General features: G+C 44.8%; 1 protein-coding gene across 4 annotated transcripts in view; it reads left to right on the forward strand.

Annotated features, from left to right (window-relative positions):
* The window catches only part of BLTP3A (bridge-like lipid transfer protein family member 3A), a 636,759-nt gene that overhangs the window by 432,005 nt on the left and 187,517 nt on the right, over positions 1 to 17,237 (forward strand). For all 4 annotated transcript variants that reach the window (XM_086923213.1, XM_086923214.1, XM_086923215.1 and 1 more), the window contains exon 14: positions 14,910 to 16,366. In XM_086923213.1, coding sequence (XP_086779339.1) covers positions 14,910 to 16,366 — 1,457 coding nt within the window. The remainder of the gene's footprint in view (positions 1 to 14,909; positions 16,367 to 17,237) is intronic.

Raw genomic sequence — 17,237 nt, forward strand, 5'->3', positions numbered from 1 at the left:
TTTAGAGCGTGTTTAGGCCCAAACCACGGTTCTGTATGTTACAATGTGCCAGTCAAATACATGCAACTTTAGCAGTGTTGCAAGCATATTGTCCAATTCATGCAAAAATGTGATGTCACCCTGTGAGTCACCACAAGTCCAAGTGTCAAAGAGTAAAGAAAAGAAGTGAAAGACCAAATAAGGAGACGGGGGGAAACAAGCGGTAACTACCCACATGCAAAGAGAAAGCCTATGCATGCCACTAGTCAAAACTCACCTATACCAATAGTCAACACCAGAGAAACTCTCTGTAAAAATGTGTTCGATGGTAACTCTACTCTGCTGTCAAAAACAAGGAATCCCAAAACGACAGAAGAGAATCTCTATTAAAACCAAATATGAGTGATCAACGCGAGGCAGTCACAAGGAAACCAATAAAGTATACTTACTGTTTTGAGCCCGAACTGGCCCGTATCTGTATCAAGAAGTCCTCCAATAAACTGTATTCCAATAAGTACTGCAGGAAAAAAAGGCATCATAAATGCCATCACTCCGTGTCTCAAAACCCTCACCCCACGCCCAAATGGACTGCTGCTTACTGTTCAAACGCGGATCATACACGGTATCCACTCGCTCTGGTGGCGTACCTTCCTTGTGGTCGGTGTGAGACCCTGGCAGCCAGATTTAAACTTCTGCGTGTGACGTGAAACACCATGAAAATAATACAAGGACTATATTCAACGTTACGCTTCTCTTCCATCAATATTTACAACAAGGGGTGGTGAGGGACAGGGTCTCTGAATTAAGCAGAATACTCTCACCCAGTCAAGAGATCAGGGCTAGATCCAACACCATTTTTTAGCTCACTGCACCATCCCAGTTTCAGAACCTGGCTGTATGCAAATTAGTCTGTTCCTGTCCCAGTGCATGATGGGAACAGGGCAAACCAAACTACAAAAGCCAATTCTTACACTGGGAAGGAAACAAGCTTCCAGGGACCGGTTTCTGGCATTACAGCCGTCTTCGGCCCGGCTTGCTTGAATCCTGATGGTGCAATGAGCAAGGGACTCATGTCTGAGTATACCCTTCCACGCTTAGGGTGGACAAAAATATTTACAACAAGGGGTGGTGAGGGACAGAGTCTCTGAATTAAGCAGAATACTCTCACCCAGTCAAGAGATCAGGGCTAGATCCAACACCGTTTTTTAGCTCACTGCACCATCCCAGTTTCAGAACCTGGCTGTATGCAAATTAGTCTGTTCCTGTCCCAGTGCATGATGGGAACAGGGCAAACCAAACTACAAAAGCCAATTCTTACACTGGGAAGGAAACAAGCTTCCGGGGACCGGTTTCTGGCATTACAGCCGTCTTCGGCCCGGCTTGCTTGAATCCTGATGGTGCAATGAGCAAGGGACTCATGTCTGAGTATACCCTTCCACGCTTAGGGTGGACAAAAATATTTACAACAAGGGGTGGTGAGGGACAGAGTCTCTGAATTAAGCAGAATACTCTCACCCAGTCAAGAGATCAGGGCTAGATCCAACACCGTTTTTTAGCTCACTGCACCATCCCAGTTTCAGAACCTGGCTGTATGCAAATTAGTCTGTTCCTGTCCCAGTGCATGATGGGAACAGGGCAAACCAAACTACAAAAGCCAATTCTTACACTGGGAAGGAAACAAGCTTCCGGGGACCGGTTTCTGGCATTACAGCCGTCTTCGGCCCGGCTTGCTAGAATCCTGATGGTGCAATGAGCAAGGGACTCATGTCTGAGTATACCCTTCCACGCTTAGGGTGGACAAAAATATTTACAACAAGGGGTGGTGAGGGACAGAGTCTCTGAATTAAGCAGAATACTCTCACCCAGTCAAGAGATCAGGGCTAGATCCAACACCGTTTTTTAGCTCACTGCACCATCCCAGTTTCAGAACCTGGCTGTATGCAAATTAGTCTGTTCCTGTCCCAGTGCATGATGGGAACAGGGCAAACCAAACTACAAAAGCCAATTCTTACACTGGGAAGGAAACAAGCTTCCGGGGACCGGTTTCTGGCATTACAGCCGTCTTCGGCCCGGCTTGCTTGAATCCTGATGGTGCAAATATGAGTGATCAACGCAAGGCAGTCACAAGGAAACCAATAAAGTATACTTACTGTTTTGAGCCCGAACTGGCCCGTATCTGTATCAAGAAGTCCTCCAATAAACTGTATTCCAATAAGTACTGCAGGAAAAAAAGGCATCATAAATGCCATCGCTCCGTGTCTCAAAACCCTCACCCCACGCCCAAATGGACTGCTGCTTACTGTTCAAACGCGGATCAAACACGGTATCCACTCGCTCTGGTGGCGTACCTTCCTTGTGGTCGGTGTGAGACCCTGGCAGCCAGATTTAAACTTCCGCGTGTGACGTGAAACACCATGAAAATAATACAAGGACTATATTCAATGTTACGCTTCTCTTCCATCAAAGCGTCTATCGCTATGAACTGCCTCAAGAACTAGACCGCTAACTATAAAGTTTGCGTGTGTGTAATAAGAAACCCTAAACGAAAAAGAAAGATTGTGTTCCCATAAGAGATATGAAAGGGAAAAACCATAGTTAAAAAGCTCAAAAAGGGGCATGTGCATAGCTGTATGTCAGATAGCCTGATTCAGCTGGCAACCCCAACAGGAAACGTGACCGCAGTCCTTGTGTATAAAAAAGTGCTGAATGGCAAAATCAGTACATCAGCGTACCATTATAAATAATACATACATAATACATGTCCACAAATCATAAACAATAAGTAAATTCAATTTTATCATTCGAACCACAAGGATTCATGGTATTCAGAAAACGAATCCAAAATGTTTCTCTTTGTGCAAGATACCTGGTGGTATCTCCATGCGGTAATGCTGACACCTTTTCTAGTACTGTGAAACGCAACTGAGGTATTGTGTTTTTTCTCCATCCAGTGTACCACTAAACGTGATTTTATGTTAGCCGTGCAAATCATACTTTTATGCTCATTAAGTCTAATTTTTACCTTCCTAGATGTGCGCCCAACATATGCGAGCCCACATGGCCCCTAAAGGAATATATGACCATACTCGTATTGCAGTCAGATGTGTGCTAAAGTTTAATCTGTTTACATGTATGTGGGTGTGCGAACTTCTCACATACGATCACGTTGCCACAGTGACTGCAGTTGTGGCACTTCCGCATCTCCAAATGTTCAGTGTCGCACACAGTCAGTTGTTTCTTATTTAATAATTCTTTGATGTTTTTTGATCTAGTGAAGGCAAATATGGGACGACCAGTAAAAACTTCCTAAAAATCTTTTTCCGGTTCTATGATCTCCCAACGTTTGTTGATGCACCGTTTAATATCTCTGGAAGCAGTTGAGTATTTAAAAACACAGACCTCTCTCTTAGCTGCCTGCTTATTTGATTTGCTTAGTAGTTGCTCTCTATCCAGATTACAAGCCCTCTGTTTCGCTGCCTCGATAACTGCCAACAGATAACCTCTCTTCAAATATGGCTCACAGAGTTCCTCAGAACAAATTCTTCCAATTGTGACAGTGGTAGGTGGTTTTTAAGTGCTGATGTATGAAAACTGTGGTAGTGTAAGGCATTATTCCTGTCTGTAGGTTTTTTTATACACTCTGGTCTCCAAATTGTTGCCTTTTCTTTCAATCAGAATGTCCAGATAGTTAATGGTAGTGGAATGCATGGTATGGGTGAATTGGATGTGTGGATGACAATTGTTTAACGTGGCGAGTACATCTTCCAAGGTTTGCTTTGTGCCCTTCCAAATTACTAGGATGTCATCAATGTACCATAGATATAGCACAAGATGAGCCTTCCATGCTCTTTTGTGTAGTATATGGGTGTCTTCAAACTTGGCCATAAACGTATTTGCATACGCCGGTGCTCCGGTAAACCCCATAGAGGTACTGGTCTTTTGCAAATAAAAATCAGTTTTCCAAGAGAAGTAGCTATGATACAGACTGAATTGAAGTAATTCCAATAGCAAAATGTTGAGTCTCTTCGTAATCATGTCGCAGAAGTAGCCACTCGACTGCTTCCAAACCTTCTCCATGTGGAATGGGCGTGTATAGTGCCGATACGTCTATGGTTGCCAACCAGAGTTCAGATGTTTCTGTAATATTGACATCCTTTCATTTATTGAGACAGTCTGTAGTGTCCTGGACATATGTGATACATTGTTGGACCAGTGTTTGTAAATAGTAATCTAAAAACTTCCCTACTGATTCATGCAGTGAACCACATCCAGCCACAATGTGTCGGAATGGGGGGTCCACAGGATCCTTATGCATCTTCGGGAACATGTAGACATGTGGCCTCTTATGGTATACAGATGTCAAAAATGTGTAAACAATCTCAACAATCCAACCAAGATCCTTGGCTTTGATGAGGATTTGTGATAGTCATCTGGAAAGCACTGGTGGGGTCAGATTCTAGACGTAGGTAGGTGTCAGTATCCCGTACTTGTTGTTCAACTTTAGATTCATAGTAACTGGTGTCCATGACTACCAGCGCTCCGCCCTATCTGCTGGCTGGAACGTCAGGTTGTTATTCATAGCTAGTATCCGTAGAGTCACATGTTCTTTCATTGACAAATTCTTCTGTTTATGTTTTTTCCGGTGTATTTCTACTAGATCTTTTTTGATCAATAGTTCAAAGAGATCGAGTGTTTAATGCGACACGGGTGATATGAAGGTGCTTTTAGATTTAAACACCTTTGGAGGAACAGTTGTAACCACTTCCGTGGGAGACACTTGCGCTATGTGATGAAAAAAACAGCATAGCCTGAGCTTGTGCATAAACTTGAAAAGTGAAATGACATACCCTTATTTAGGATAGATTTCTCATGGTGTGTTAGTTCTACACTGGAAATATTCATGATTAGTTCCTCTTCGGGTTGCGACGTGCTCCGACTGGCTTTTTTAACCCCTTGTCCACGCCTGGTTCGCCGAATTTGCCGGTCCCCTGTTCTTCGGGTGCATGATTCGACGACTGGCCCGTCTCCAAAAAAGACGGTTTAGGAGTACCACTGGTGGTTGCTATGTCAGTAGATGTTTCTCCTATTCTTACTGTGGTCTTAATGGGTGGACGTGAAGGTAAAGTATCAGATTCCGTGGCTATACTTTCCTCCGATGTTGAGGCCTCAGATTTCTTGAAAGTGTGTTGTTGTACATGTACCTTTGCCCCTCTGTAAACTTCGTCCAGTTTATAGTCAATTGTGTCACGCCTGAATTTATGTAACTTGCACTCATGAACCTCCTTTGCATGTGTTTCTAGTGTTTCATTAAGGTCTTTAAGTGTTTTATCCAGTTCCTCAGGGGTCATTCTTTTAGATAAATCAGTTTTTATATCGTGAATTTCGGTTTCCAAATCCTTTAATTTGTCTGATAACTCCTCTATGCTTAAAAGTATAAGGTCCAAAGAACACTTATTAAGAATTGCAAACCACTTGGTCATGAACGGTTTGTTAAATTTGAACAACATGGGACGTAATGCAATACGCAATCCTCGCGGTATGTGTTTGGCCTTGTGGTATTGAATGAGGGTGTTGGCATGAAGCCTTTGATTGATTTCTCTTCTTAAAGTGTATTGTAGTTGTTTATTCAATTGACTAGTGGAACCGGGTTTGGCCTGAAATGCTCTGGTTTCTTGAATTAATGAATAAATGCTTTCAGCTTCTTCTGCTGTGTATCCCTTTGTTTCTGCCTGATTTGCAGTTAAATGAGCTATATATTATCAAAATCCATGGTGGGTTCTGGTTACTGTTGTGGGGCTATGTGTAATAATGTCAAAAATCTCAAATACGAGTACCCTGCACTCTTAATTTTACCAATTTTAAACAATCAACATGAATAACAAAGGTATTCAAAAAGTATACAAAGTTGCAGCCCTCAGAAAGCCTGGTTAGCCTCTACCATTTATTATTTCAAACAAAGTGCCTGAACCTGAGAACGCATTTTTCACCAACCCTGTAAGGTGTGCGACTTTTTATCTCAAATTTGTCAATTATATACCTGCCAGTATTCCTTGAGTCATCGAACCACACACAGCTTTGGGGGTTTTATCTAAAGCTGGGTAGGAAATTAACCTAGAATCAGATTTAGTCCTGCGAGTTACGTGGAACGTAACGCTCTCTGGTGTAAATATACGATTAGTGATATCCAATGCCCTGACATCTGGCACGCGTCAACAGTATATCAAACTAAGAAGCATAACCAACATTGCCGACAGCTCTTTGCGGGAAAGATACCTATGATTCTGTGAGGATTGGAAAAGTCGCAGAACCTTGTTAACATCCCACAATGAGGAATACCTGGGTTCTGGTGAGAGAGAAGGACGGACACCCCGTACCAATTTGCATACCAGTGGATCTTCTCCCACCGGGTGTCCATCGACCAAGAGATACCCAGCAGAGATTGCCGATCTATAAGAATTAATAGTACGGTATGCTAGGCCCTGCGTTGCCGGCGAGGAAGTTCATGATAATCATCATTTCGCGCCCCAAGGGATCTTGACCTCCCCGAACACACCAACGGACCCACCTGGTCCATGCACATTTGTAACGTTTGGTAGTGCTGTCCGCCCAGACTGCCCCCAGTGTCAGGACTGTTCAGGGAAAACCTTCTAGCGCATTCCAGTTGCACCTTTATGGGGAAATTAGGCGCAGTTGCAGAGCAACCAAACCTCGCAGAGTCATGTCCTGAAGCCTGGTTTAATTTTGGCTCAGAGGTTTGCTCCCGCATTCACAGCGGGAACCTAAGATGGACGCTCAACATAACCAGGTGGGTTACCGCTCTAGTGTTCCCACCAATTTTCCAGCGCAGCTGAGTTCGCTCTCTCGTGCGCTAAGCACAGCGCACTTCAACTGCTAATTTGAATGAAACGGTTGCGTTTCTGTTAGGGCTGCAGTTTTGCTTCCCTCTATGTGAAGATTCAGAGGGACCCACAGATTCCGAGTTTTAGTATCACAGTAGGTACACTGTGACATAAGGTGGGCCTAGTGTTTTTCGTTTTTTGGTGGCGATATAAAGATAGAAGACTATCTAATTTTGAGTTGACAGCAAGTTACAGAGACATTCTCATGGAGAGAAAATAAGTTAAAGACTTTCAGTTTCTTCCAGCAGTAAACTAGTTATTCCTGTATACGCAAACGAATTGCTTAGTCAATTTGGTATTCCAGTCTCACAGACAAGATAAGAGTTGCAGTATAGAGAACAAGAAAGGCACTTGTGGGAGGCAACCAAGCAGGATTATAGAATCTTCAAGCAATTCCAGCTTTAGAGCACAAAGACTTTTAAACTCAGTCAAGAATTCAAACTCCTAGTGGAGCACATCTGTAATTATAGTTATATATAAATATATATATATATATACACGAAAACAGCAGTCTCTCACCACGTGTCACCACCAGGCAGGCAGGAATAGGAAAGACCACGCGAGTCCCAATATATTTTCGGCAGGTTTTATTAGAAAGGAGAGTTTACCAAATCTGACGCGTTTCGGGCGTCCGCCCTTGGTCACAGATTATATATATATATATATATATATATATATATATATATATATATATATATATATATATATATATATATCACAGTTTTAGCCTGAAATGAGGAAGCCTAATCAGAGGGTATTCAAATAGCCACACATTTTAATGAAGCAACGGCACAACGTGACAGCAGGAGAGCCTCGCTAAAATTGTTCCATGCTTGTGCCCAACGCGTTTCATGCCGGAAAAGCACTTCGTCAGGGGCAGCCGGGTTTCAAGTCAAGATAATCAAAGCAGTCTTTAAGCACCTTTGTAGTAATTATGTCCCGCCCGAAGGGGCGTGGCCACGCTGTGGCATTCTGGATCTTGTGGTGCTCGATAGTTATTACTCAAGTGAGTCGCCGTGAGAGTCTTTCCATTTGATGAAAAATTAAAACCTCCGTGGGTGGCAGAGATCCATCGTGCCATTTAGCCATGCACCAGTGATTGCTTCATTCAGGCACCCTCTGTCCATGCGCTGAAGCGTTGTAGGGCACCTCAGCAGGGCTGAACCAAACAGTACAGCTGGGCTTCACTCGCGGCGCAGGCTACGCCGCTCCAAATCCATCACAGTTTTAGCCTAAAATGAGGTAGCCCAATCAGAGGGTATTCAAATAGCCACACATTTTAATGAAGCAACGGCACAACGTGACAGCAGGAGAGCCTCGCTAAAATTGTTCCATGCTTGTGCCCAACGCGTTTCATGCCGGAAAAGCACTTCGTCAGGGGCAGCCGGGTTTCAAGTCAAGATAATCACAGCAGTCTTTAAGCACCTTTGTGAGTCTCAATATTTTGGGGTGCAGCCACGAGCGCCTCTTTGAGCACCCACCCCGATAGAGTCCGGCGCAGTTTGTTTACTAGTGATGCGCAGTCTAGTGAGATCCCTCATCACGGCATCAGAAAAAGTATCAATAGCGTCAGTACCCATTATTGGCATAAACGTAGAGGCCGGTTCAAATTCACTGGCCCCACCTTTTTGCTGTACATCCCAATTATCAAGCATTTGGGTATTGGTTACCTCACCATCACCATCAATGTTGCTTTCCAAACGGAGGCCTTCTACTGCTCTTAGGCCTCCCAGCTCGCTACATATAAGTTCAGTATCATCCGCAGGTTTGCTGGCCACATGGCGCTCACCGGGTGGTTTGAGCTTGAAGAATTTGTGCAGTTTCAACTTCCTCACAAATTTGAAAATATCAATGCGCGTTTGTGCGAATTCAAAGTTCCTGCGTGGACAAAAAGATAAACCTAGTTGAAGTGTCGAATTTTCTTCATTTGTTAACACTTTCTCTGTAAGGTTAATGATGGTTAAATTGTCATGGGGATCAGTGGAATCTTGGTTACATTTCAGTTCTTTTTCTTGAAGAACTTTTTCATACTGCGTGTCACTGGAGGAGAGCTTAAAGGATTTCTTCCAACGGCCCCCCTTACCTACATTAGGATATGTTTATATGAATTATGATGACCTTACATATTCTTTTAATGTTTTATACTTATGGCATTTGAATGAATTTTGTGACTCATGCTTAAATTCGATGAATTTTTATGCAAATGCCCATACAGGGCGTGATAGTAATGTGTGGTGTAACTATACCTAGCATATAACCATTTTAGTTACTTGCACCATTATGATCGGTGCGGCGCTTGTATATTCGGCGGCATCAAGCCGCTATTGCCCCCTCCTTGATTCACTGCAATATTGCATTAAGAGGTATAATTTTAGTTCTAACCGCACGCCCATCCAGGGCCAGATTGTTGTATTGACATCGATTGTTGTGACTGTGCTAGCTCGATTATTCATAATATTGGACATTCCGTGATTTATGTATCTTACTTGGTTTTGGCATTTATTTAGGTTGTAATGCTATTCAACTGCCTGTATAGGACTTGTATTGCACACCGTTCCAACATGGCGACCATGTAACAATTTGCACAGTCCTACCTTGATTTCATTGAATTTGCATGTTGTCCTTTTTAAACCGACGCACGCCTCGGCTCTCTGCACAACTTGACGAAGCCCCAAGGCGAAACGCGTCGTTGCTGTTGGTTCTCCTATTAAATCTTTGTGGAACCTCCCCTGTGTGTGCTACTTTCCTTTAGGAGTGATTTTCCTGGGATTTTGGAGTGAATTTGTGACTCGGGTACACCCCCGTTTTTGGTGTGCACCCACTCGTGTGTGCAACTGGTTGGTGTTTTTGTAGCTTTAAGTGTGTGTGTATATATATATATATATATATATATATATATATATATATATATATATATATACTTACCAAAGTTCCCCAATTAAACACCAATCAGAGAGCAGCTAGCCACTACGACAGGTATAGATTAGTGGAGCTATATCCTTTTCAGAGTCTGAGTATAGTAGCTGCGGTTATATAATCTTTCTTGTTACAGGTGACAACTTGAAGTTAAGCAAGAGCACCGTCCAGAAGAAGAGTAGCAGTGGAAGTCTCTCTTTTTATTCCCAATCCCTTTTCCCCCTCTTTGCTGCTAGTGAAGTAATTCGCTGTAGCGGGGTTGGGGATTGGGGAAAGTTCATCTGTTCCTGCGGAAATCATCAGTCTGTAGAAGGTACTTGACACCCAGCAAAGTTTGAGCTGCTGTCGATAGGCCAGAGATTCTCCACTGATGCCCGAAATCCACCATGCCATCAAGGGCATCCGACCCTGTTAGACTAGAGGGTGAGAGTCGCCCTGGGGATTCCTTAGGAGACCGGCCGCTTCTACACACAAGGTCCTCAACGAGGCAACAGCAGGAAGCAGCAGGGCACATGCTGACAAGAATTCTTCCAACCTGCCGCCCACCAGGAGAGCGGTAAAGAAGGGAGTCTCACCTGAGTTGGGCACGTTGTGGCCTCTGCCTCCTCCTCTTCCACCGCGACCTCTGGAGTCCCGACGAGCTTGAAAGAACTCTTGTCGGCATGTGTCCTGCTGCTTCCTTCCGTTGCCTCGTTGAGGGCCTTGTGTGTCGAAGCGGCCGGTTGAGCGCCCCCTGCCCCAGCCGGCCCCGATGAAAACCTTGGGGTTAAAGACTCGCTTTATGGATGATTGCGCTTTATCAAGCGAGGTGAATGTGGTCACAAACTTTGTCAGCTCCTTCACAAACGGCTCTCCGAAGAGACCGCCATGTGCCACCACTCCTGCCTCCGATGTGGCGAGATCCCCCAACTTCGGGTCTACTTTGATCAGGAATGAGCGCCTCCTGTCTGTCCAAAGGGCGCCGTTTGCGTTGCCCAAGAAGACTATCGCTCATTGAGCCCAACTGGAAATTCTATCCGCTGAAAGGGGGGTACCAGACGCCTTGGCTTCCTCTGCAAGCTCGAGGACCTTAGTGAGGGTACCCAAAATGTCCAGGAGCTTAGCCTGGCACAAACGCCAGGAGCGGTCGATCCCTTTCTTGGGGTCCCGAATATATTTTTGTAAGAAGGTGGCCATTCTAGGGTCTACCTCCGAGGTTCAGGCTACTTTGCCCGGAAGGGCCGGGTGTGGGCACTCAGCCTTTAGGCAGGCCCTCACTTCTTTCTCGAGGGGCCACAAACGCGGACACTTTAGTGGAGGGGACCCACTCCGAGGAGCGGGGGTGGACAAGATCTTCTGGGACCAACATGTCTGACTGGTCTTCCGCCTCCGGAGCATCTGTGGCTAAAGGCTCTGCGGGGCGCCAGGATCTAGACGGACCAGCCTCCTCTGCGGACTCGTTGGAGGAGTCTTCGTCGTTCCCCTGAAGTGGTGGCTGATCTGGGATTCTCTGGGGCTGGGGTGGGGCTCGCCTTCTGATCCAGCCAAAAAAAACTTTTTAAGGCGGTCAAAGGCGCCCGGGTCCACACCGGACGTACTCCTGCATTTGCATAGCGTTGTGCTTCAAACGCAAAAGCAAACTGCATTATACGCTGCTCAAAAGGCCCCATGGCCGCATTCACTGCTTGATGGATGGAGGCATCCACGGCATCACAAAATTCGTCATCCAGTGGGATGACCTGAATTGATTCCCCTCTGTGTACTCCTCCATGACCTAATTCAAATTAGCAGAAGGAAGGCAACAAGCAACCACTGAGGAGAAAGCAACCCCAACGCCTTAAGCGTTAGTAGTGCGGAGCTACCTGGCAACGGTGCACTTTAAGTATGGCAACGCCCAGATTTGGGCACACTAGGTGTGCGCTGGGCTGTAAGCCCGCAGGGGCGACTCACCCTAATGCTCTCTGGAGGGTATCAAGTGTCTGGGCCCACCCCGGGATCTCCCTGCAAGCACAATACACGCGCTGAAGCAGCGTTAAGGCAATGCGGGCGTAAGGGGAGATTCCGAAGATTCAATACAGACCTGCCCTATGGAGGTGTAAAGGCTTCCAGCGCTATGGGTCCGTGCAGCACGAGCGAACGGTGGGCGCTCTCTGCGCATCCGAGATCCGAAAGACGCAGACACGCGCTCCCTGTCAGTACTGCGCTGCACCGCCCCGCACCTCACTGAGGGACCGCGAATGGAGCGATAAAGGCTCCTGTGGCGCCGAACCTGTTAACAAACAAAGATCAAGATCACTGTGAAACACCAGCAAATATCAGGGAAAAGCATGCATGCAATTTTACCAGAAAAACCACCGGAGCGAAAAGCGCCTGTAAAATAATCAAATCATGGCAAACATAGGCAGAAATATATCTAAACACGCATTTTAGACTGAATGCCACCCGCCCTGAAGCGAGAGGAAAAACGGTGCTTATCTTCGGCTGAGCAGGAAAGAAAGAGGAGTAGTGTTGGTGACAGCATGTCCTCTGGGACCACGGGCACCCCTGATTGGAGGATAGAGATTATCATATGGACTACAAAAACGATGGAACAGCATAATCCTCGCCTCCGGTCCTGACATGGAATTGATGATGATGACTTTATAGATTTCCTCCTTGTTTCCAGGACTGGGAGCATACAACTGAGACCTTGTTTTTAATTTTCTGGACTGAATTGACCCACGAGCAGTAAGTCTTTAATTGAAGGCACTTATAAGACAACTAAAACGTTTTTGTTGTTTCTTAAAGTATTTCTGGAATTTGAATTAATTCGTTCGATTAAAATAAATTAAAATAAATTTGCTGTCTCTCTTGTACTTTTCTATTGCATTGCATTTCGAAGATAGATGAATCTATATGTATAACCTTTTTGCTTGATGTATTATTACATGTGCTTTGAAGAGTTGTTATGTTTTGTTTGAGTTGGGTCTCTTACGCCCTTAAACTTCCCACTTGCTGTGTGTTTTGGTTTTTGGAAAAAGTACCCTCATCACAGTGATACAGAGGATTTTTCCCAGGTCGAATTGTTGAATTCCCTCCTATTAAAGTTTGGGACGGCCGAGAAGACCTTACTGTTGCAAGCTATAAAATTGTGATTTTGAATTCCACTTGCTGGTCCTCGTTTTTCTCCCTCACCTTTTTGGTTTCCCTCGGCATTCAACTCCAGTGAGAAAGTTGAAAGAGATTAGATATAGAATGAAGTGTGCCATTAAAAAACCAATGAGAATCGGAGTCAGTAAATTGTGTGTAGCTATATTATTGGTGTGTGTCAAAAATGTAGTAGTGACCTTCACAAAGTCATGTTTTCATGCAAATTGGTTTAACAAGAATGTGCAAAACAATTATTGCATTGTGGCATGGGCCTGATACTATCAAAGAGGCGAATACCAATGCTTTGGATGCACGATCGGTGAGTAAGATCTGTGATGTGAACATGTGAAAGAATGGCAGCTTGCTGAAGGTGTGTGTATGATGTCATTTCAATATAACTCCTAAATTGGGAGAAGATCTGAGTGCATGGAGAGAAATCTTTAGACCCTTGACATATCAGACTTAGGCAGAATACTATGAATGAAATGACATGCAAGATAACAGTCCTGTTTCTCACTGCTGTATTGCTCATAGTCCCAGCATGTTGGACACGAAGCCTCACCTATTCTTTACTGCTTACCACCAACCGATAAGATATTGGTGTGAATATATCAGGAGCCTCCACAGATACAGGTCTTCCATTCATTAAGGTACATTATGTAAAGTGGCACACCAGTCACCCTATTCGCTTTTGTATTCAGCGCTGTTTGAGCTTAGTATAATAGATTGAGATTGTAAGTACAACATCCCTGCAAATAGCAATTATTTCCAATAGCTGGACATAGATAGGTAGCACATCACATGCTCTTGACCCAAAGACGCCCAAAGACTGGATGTGCCCAGGATCATGAGGCCCAAGTGAGGAAACCGAAGTCGAATCCCTTCACAGATAATTCATGTGGTGACAGGAAACCCTGTGACTGTGGTGGAGGAAAGTGTGCTGCTGCAGCAAAGTAGCAGAGGATACTGGCTTTGGGATAACTGTTAGGGATAGTCCAACTGCCATGCTGATGAGCTGCGAATGCTTTCACAGCAGAAGTTGCAACTTAATGATTGCCAGTTAATGTGTAGTAGGTAATGACATGATCGCTTCATGTCTGTCTTTTTTTGTAAGGACACAGGTAAGAAATTCAAATTCCATGTGTAAAATGTCATTCTGCTTCTATGGAAGATCTTGCCTACACGAAAGGCATTTTGAACACCAGTGTGTCTTTTCTCTATAGAAGGGTCTTCAAACCTCTTCATGCTGAGTCCCTGTTAAAAAAAAAAAATCCTCACCCCCCCCCCCCCCGCCTCAATTGTTTCGCAATTATTCTTCTAAATTATCAATGCTTAAATATGTCTAAACATATTTAAACATTACAGTTAAGCTCTGTTACTTCTTTTTACACGTGCTCCCAGTCACGATGTAAATGACAAAAGTTGTTAGTGATGACCCATTACAAAGTGGCTTACTGCAGCTCATGTTTTTAACACTTAAAACAAAGCATGATGCTTCCCTTGACCAGAGACTGGGGCCCCCCTGAGATCACTTAAGGCCTCCATAGGGGGCCCGACCCCAGTTTGAAGACCTCTGCTCTATCTAAGGAAAGGTTTGCGTGAAATGGCAAATGGCTTGCTGCTATGGAAGAGAAAGGGTAAGCTACTGTAGTGTGTTTGTTTTTGATGGATTATCCAGAAAAGTCCCTTTGTAAGCTCACTGTTGTGACTGCAGCTCTTTCATCAGCACTCTCCAGTCCTCCCTTATCCTCCCTGCACTGGCTAGCCATCTCTCAGATTTTGACTTGGCCATAGATGGGCTGGGTTGATTGATAGGCAAATCATTCGAAGGTTGCTCCCGTAGATATGCTCACCTTACATGACACACTCTTTTTCAGACCTACAAGCACTGTCAGAAAAGCTTTATATGTTCTAATTATTTAGCTTTTATCTACTGCAGCATAGACAAGAGAAAATATTTTTTAGTTTTTGGGAAATTTTAGCTTGTCTTTTCTTTTCTCTCCACAGCTCACTATCCCTGTGGAGAAGAAAATGGCTGATCACCCTGACCGCCCTCAGTGCCTCTCTGTGTATATGTCCAGCATGACCGCCACTAACACCCGCCATGTTGCACACTGTAGCTGCACAGACCTCCAGTCTCTTTTCCGACATTTTGCTGCATGTGAGTTCTTCCATGCCACTTTTTCTCGTTTTCCTAAATCAACGGATAGCTTTGGGCTGCTGCACAACCTCTTTATGCGCCACGCCTACCCAGTAGACCCAGGCCTTGGAAATGACAGGGGCACCATACATGAAGCTTTGAAGACCCGGGCCTCAGCAGATCTGTGGTCTGTTTACTTTTCTGAAATTTCGCTGCAGTTTGAGGGTTCTGAAAGTTCCAAGGGCAAACCTCTCTGCTTCATTGCGGCCTTTCCCTTATCTATGTGGGCGTGCCTTCCTAACCGATATAAGCAGGTGCAAGAGTCCAGACAGCTCTTGAAAACCTCATCAACCCCTTTAAGGCCTTCACTCAGCTACCAATCCTCAGGCACTAGCACGGATGGAGAAACTCAGATTGGTCAAAGGTCAAAGTCAGAACAGAACTTTCAAAAGGTTTTCTCAAATCCACAGGAAGGAGAACTGTCTCGAGGCAGCAGTGGCAGCTTGACAGAAACCAAGGAACTGGAGGCTTCTGCAGATGTTCATATCCTAATGCACTCTACAGCTCATGTAAAGATCAGGTTGACCCATTATCAATATCTGGTGCTGCTTAGAATGAAGGAGGAGTTACAGGAACTGCAGGAATTGCTGACCGAGGACACTCAGACGCTGATGGGCCCTTCTACTCAGCTCCAGACCTCTTGCATGGGTGTCCTCTTCAGCAGCGCAGAGATCGCCCTACTACTACCCCCTGTCCTGAATTCTGAACCTGAGCACCACTCTGCAGACTCTGAAACCACTAGTTTTGTAGAGTCTGAGCTCTCCCATTCTGAGAGCAGGGAGGCCCTTGCCTCCGATTCAAAAGGATCAAAATGGGATGGCTCTCTGGATGTGGCTGCTAACCACATAGAGGGTAGTGACTTGGGGCACTTGGAAGGTAAGACAGAAATTGTTGACAGCGGGGTGCTGCTGAATTCCCACAGAGCGGATACTAATGCTGATCTCTGCACTGAGGGTTTAGGGGTGCTTGATGAGGCTCATGAAGCCGTGGAGGGTTTCCAGACGAAACAGTGTGACCTGACTAGCAGTCCCTCTATGGCACTGCAGCCTCTTAACAGCAGGGACCCATCAATGAGTGGGCAGGATATCATCTCAATGAAAAACTTGGAGGCAGAACTGACAAGTGCGCTGAACATAACCAAAGATGCCACTAAGGAAGCAATAAGCGTGACTATGGATCTCACCAAGGAGGCCGTTTCCCTCACCAAGGATGTCTTAAGCTTCAGCAAGGGAAGGATGAGCTCCTTACAGAAGCTTCATTCCAGGTATGTCAGGAATGGGTCTATCAGAAGTGAGCAGAGTGTGAGTGCCACCATGAAGCTCCGTCTGTTGCATGATTGTTGAGGAGATTCCTAGTGTGTAGTATGGCAAGTGAGGGCCTTCAGGTAGGCCAAGTAATTCACACAGGATATTGCTAGTGTGTGAGCGCAAGCAGCGTCGTTTGAGGCTAGTGGTTGTGTGAGACAGCATAGTGGTTCTTTTGGGAAGAGGACTGGGAGAGAGCCGTTTGGGCTTGAAGTAGTACTTGGCCCAATCTTAGAATCAATATAGCAATTGTCATACATCCTTGCTCATTTTTCAAATAATGCTTTGCCTGTAACAGTTTGATCTTTGTCATACGTAACACGTTACATCATCTAGCTTTCCAAGTTGGCTCTTTCTATTGTCCTACTACCTTGTACATGATAGGAGTCTGCTTAGAAATTACAGAAATGCTTATTTTTCTCAGCGCTTACTTAACAAACCCTCTTCTTAGCTTACTCTCTGTACTCTGGAATGTTTTAATAACTCTGAATTACTCTCACTAGTTTTTAATTGTGTTCTACAATTGGGGTGATGATGATGTGTATATTAGGAGAAGCAAGGAGGGTATGCTTTTGAAAAACATGGGCTGGCTAATTTAAATCATGAACCGTTTAAATTCAGAGATGGCCCTGGCACTTATGAACAACTTTCATATTCTCTCCTCACAACCCAGAACCAGCTTGTCATTTTCCTCAGTCCCCAATTTCACCTGAAAAAGACAAGACCTCTGTCTTTCTCCACTGGTCCGCATTCTCCACTCGTTCCTCGAGCCTCCATTTTAACTTTGTTCCCCACTCTCACCAAATGGTGTTTCCTACTCTTCTTTTTTTA

The sequence above is a fragment of the Lissotriton vulgaris genome, chromosome 5, assembly GCF_964263255.1.
Source record: "Lissotriton vulgaris chromosome 5, aLisVul1.2, whole genome shotgun sequence".
NCBI classification, from domain to species: Eukaryota; Metazoa; Chordata; class Amphibia; order Caudata; family Salamandridae; genus Lissotriton; species Lissotriton vulgaris.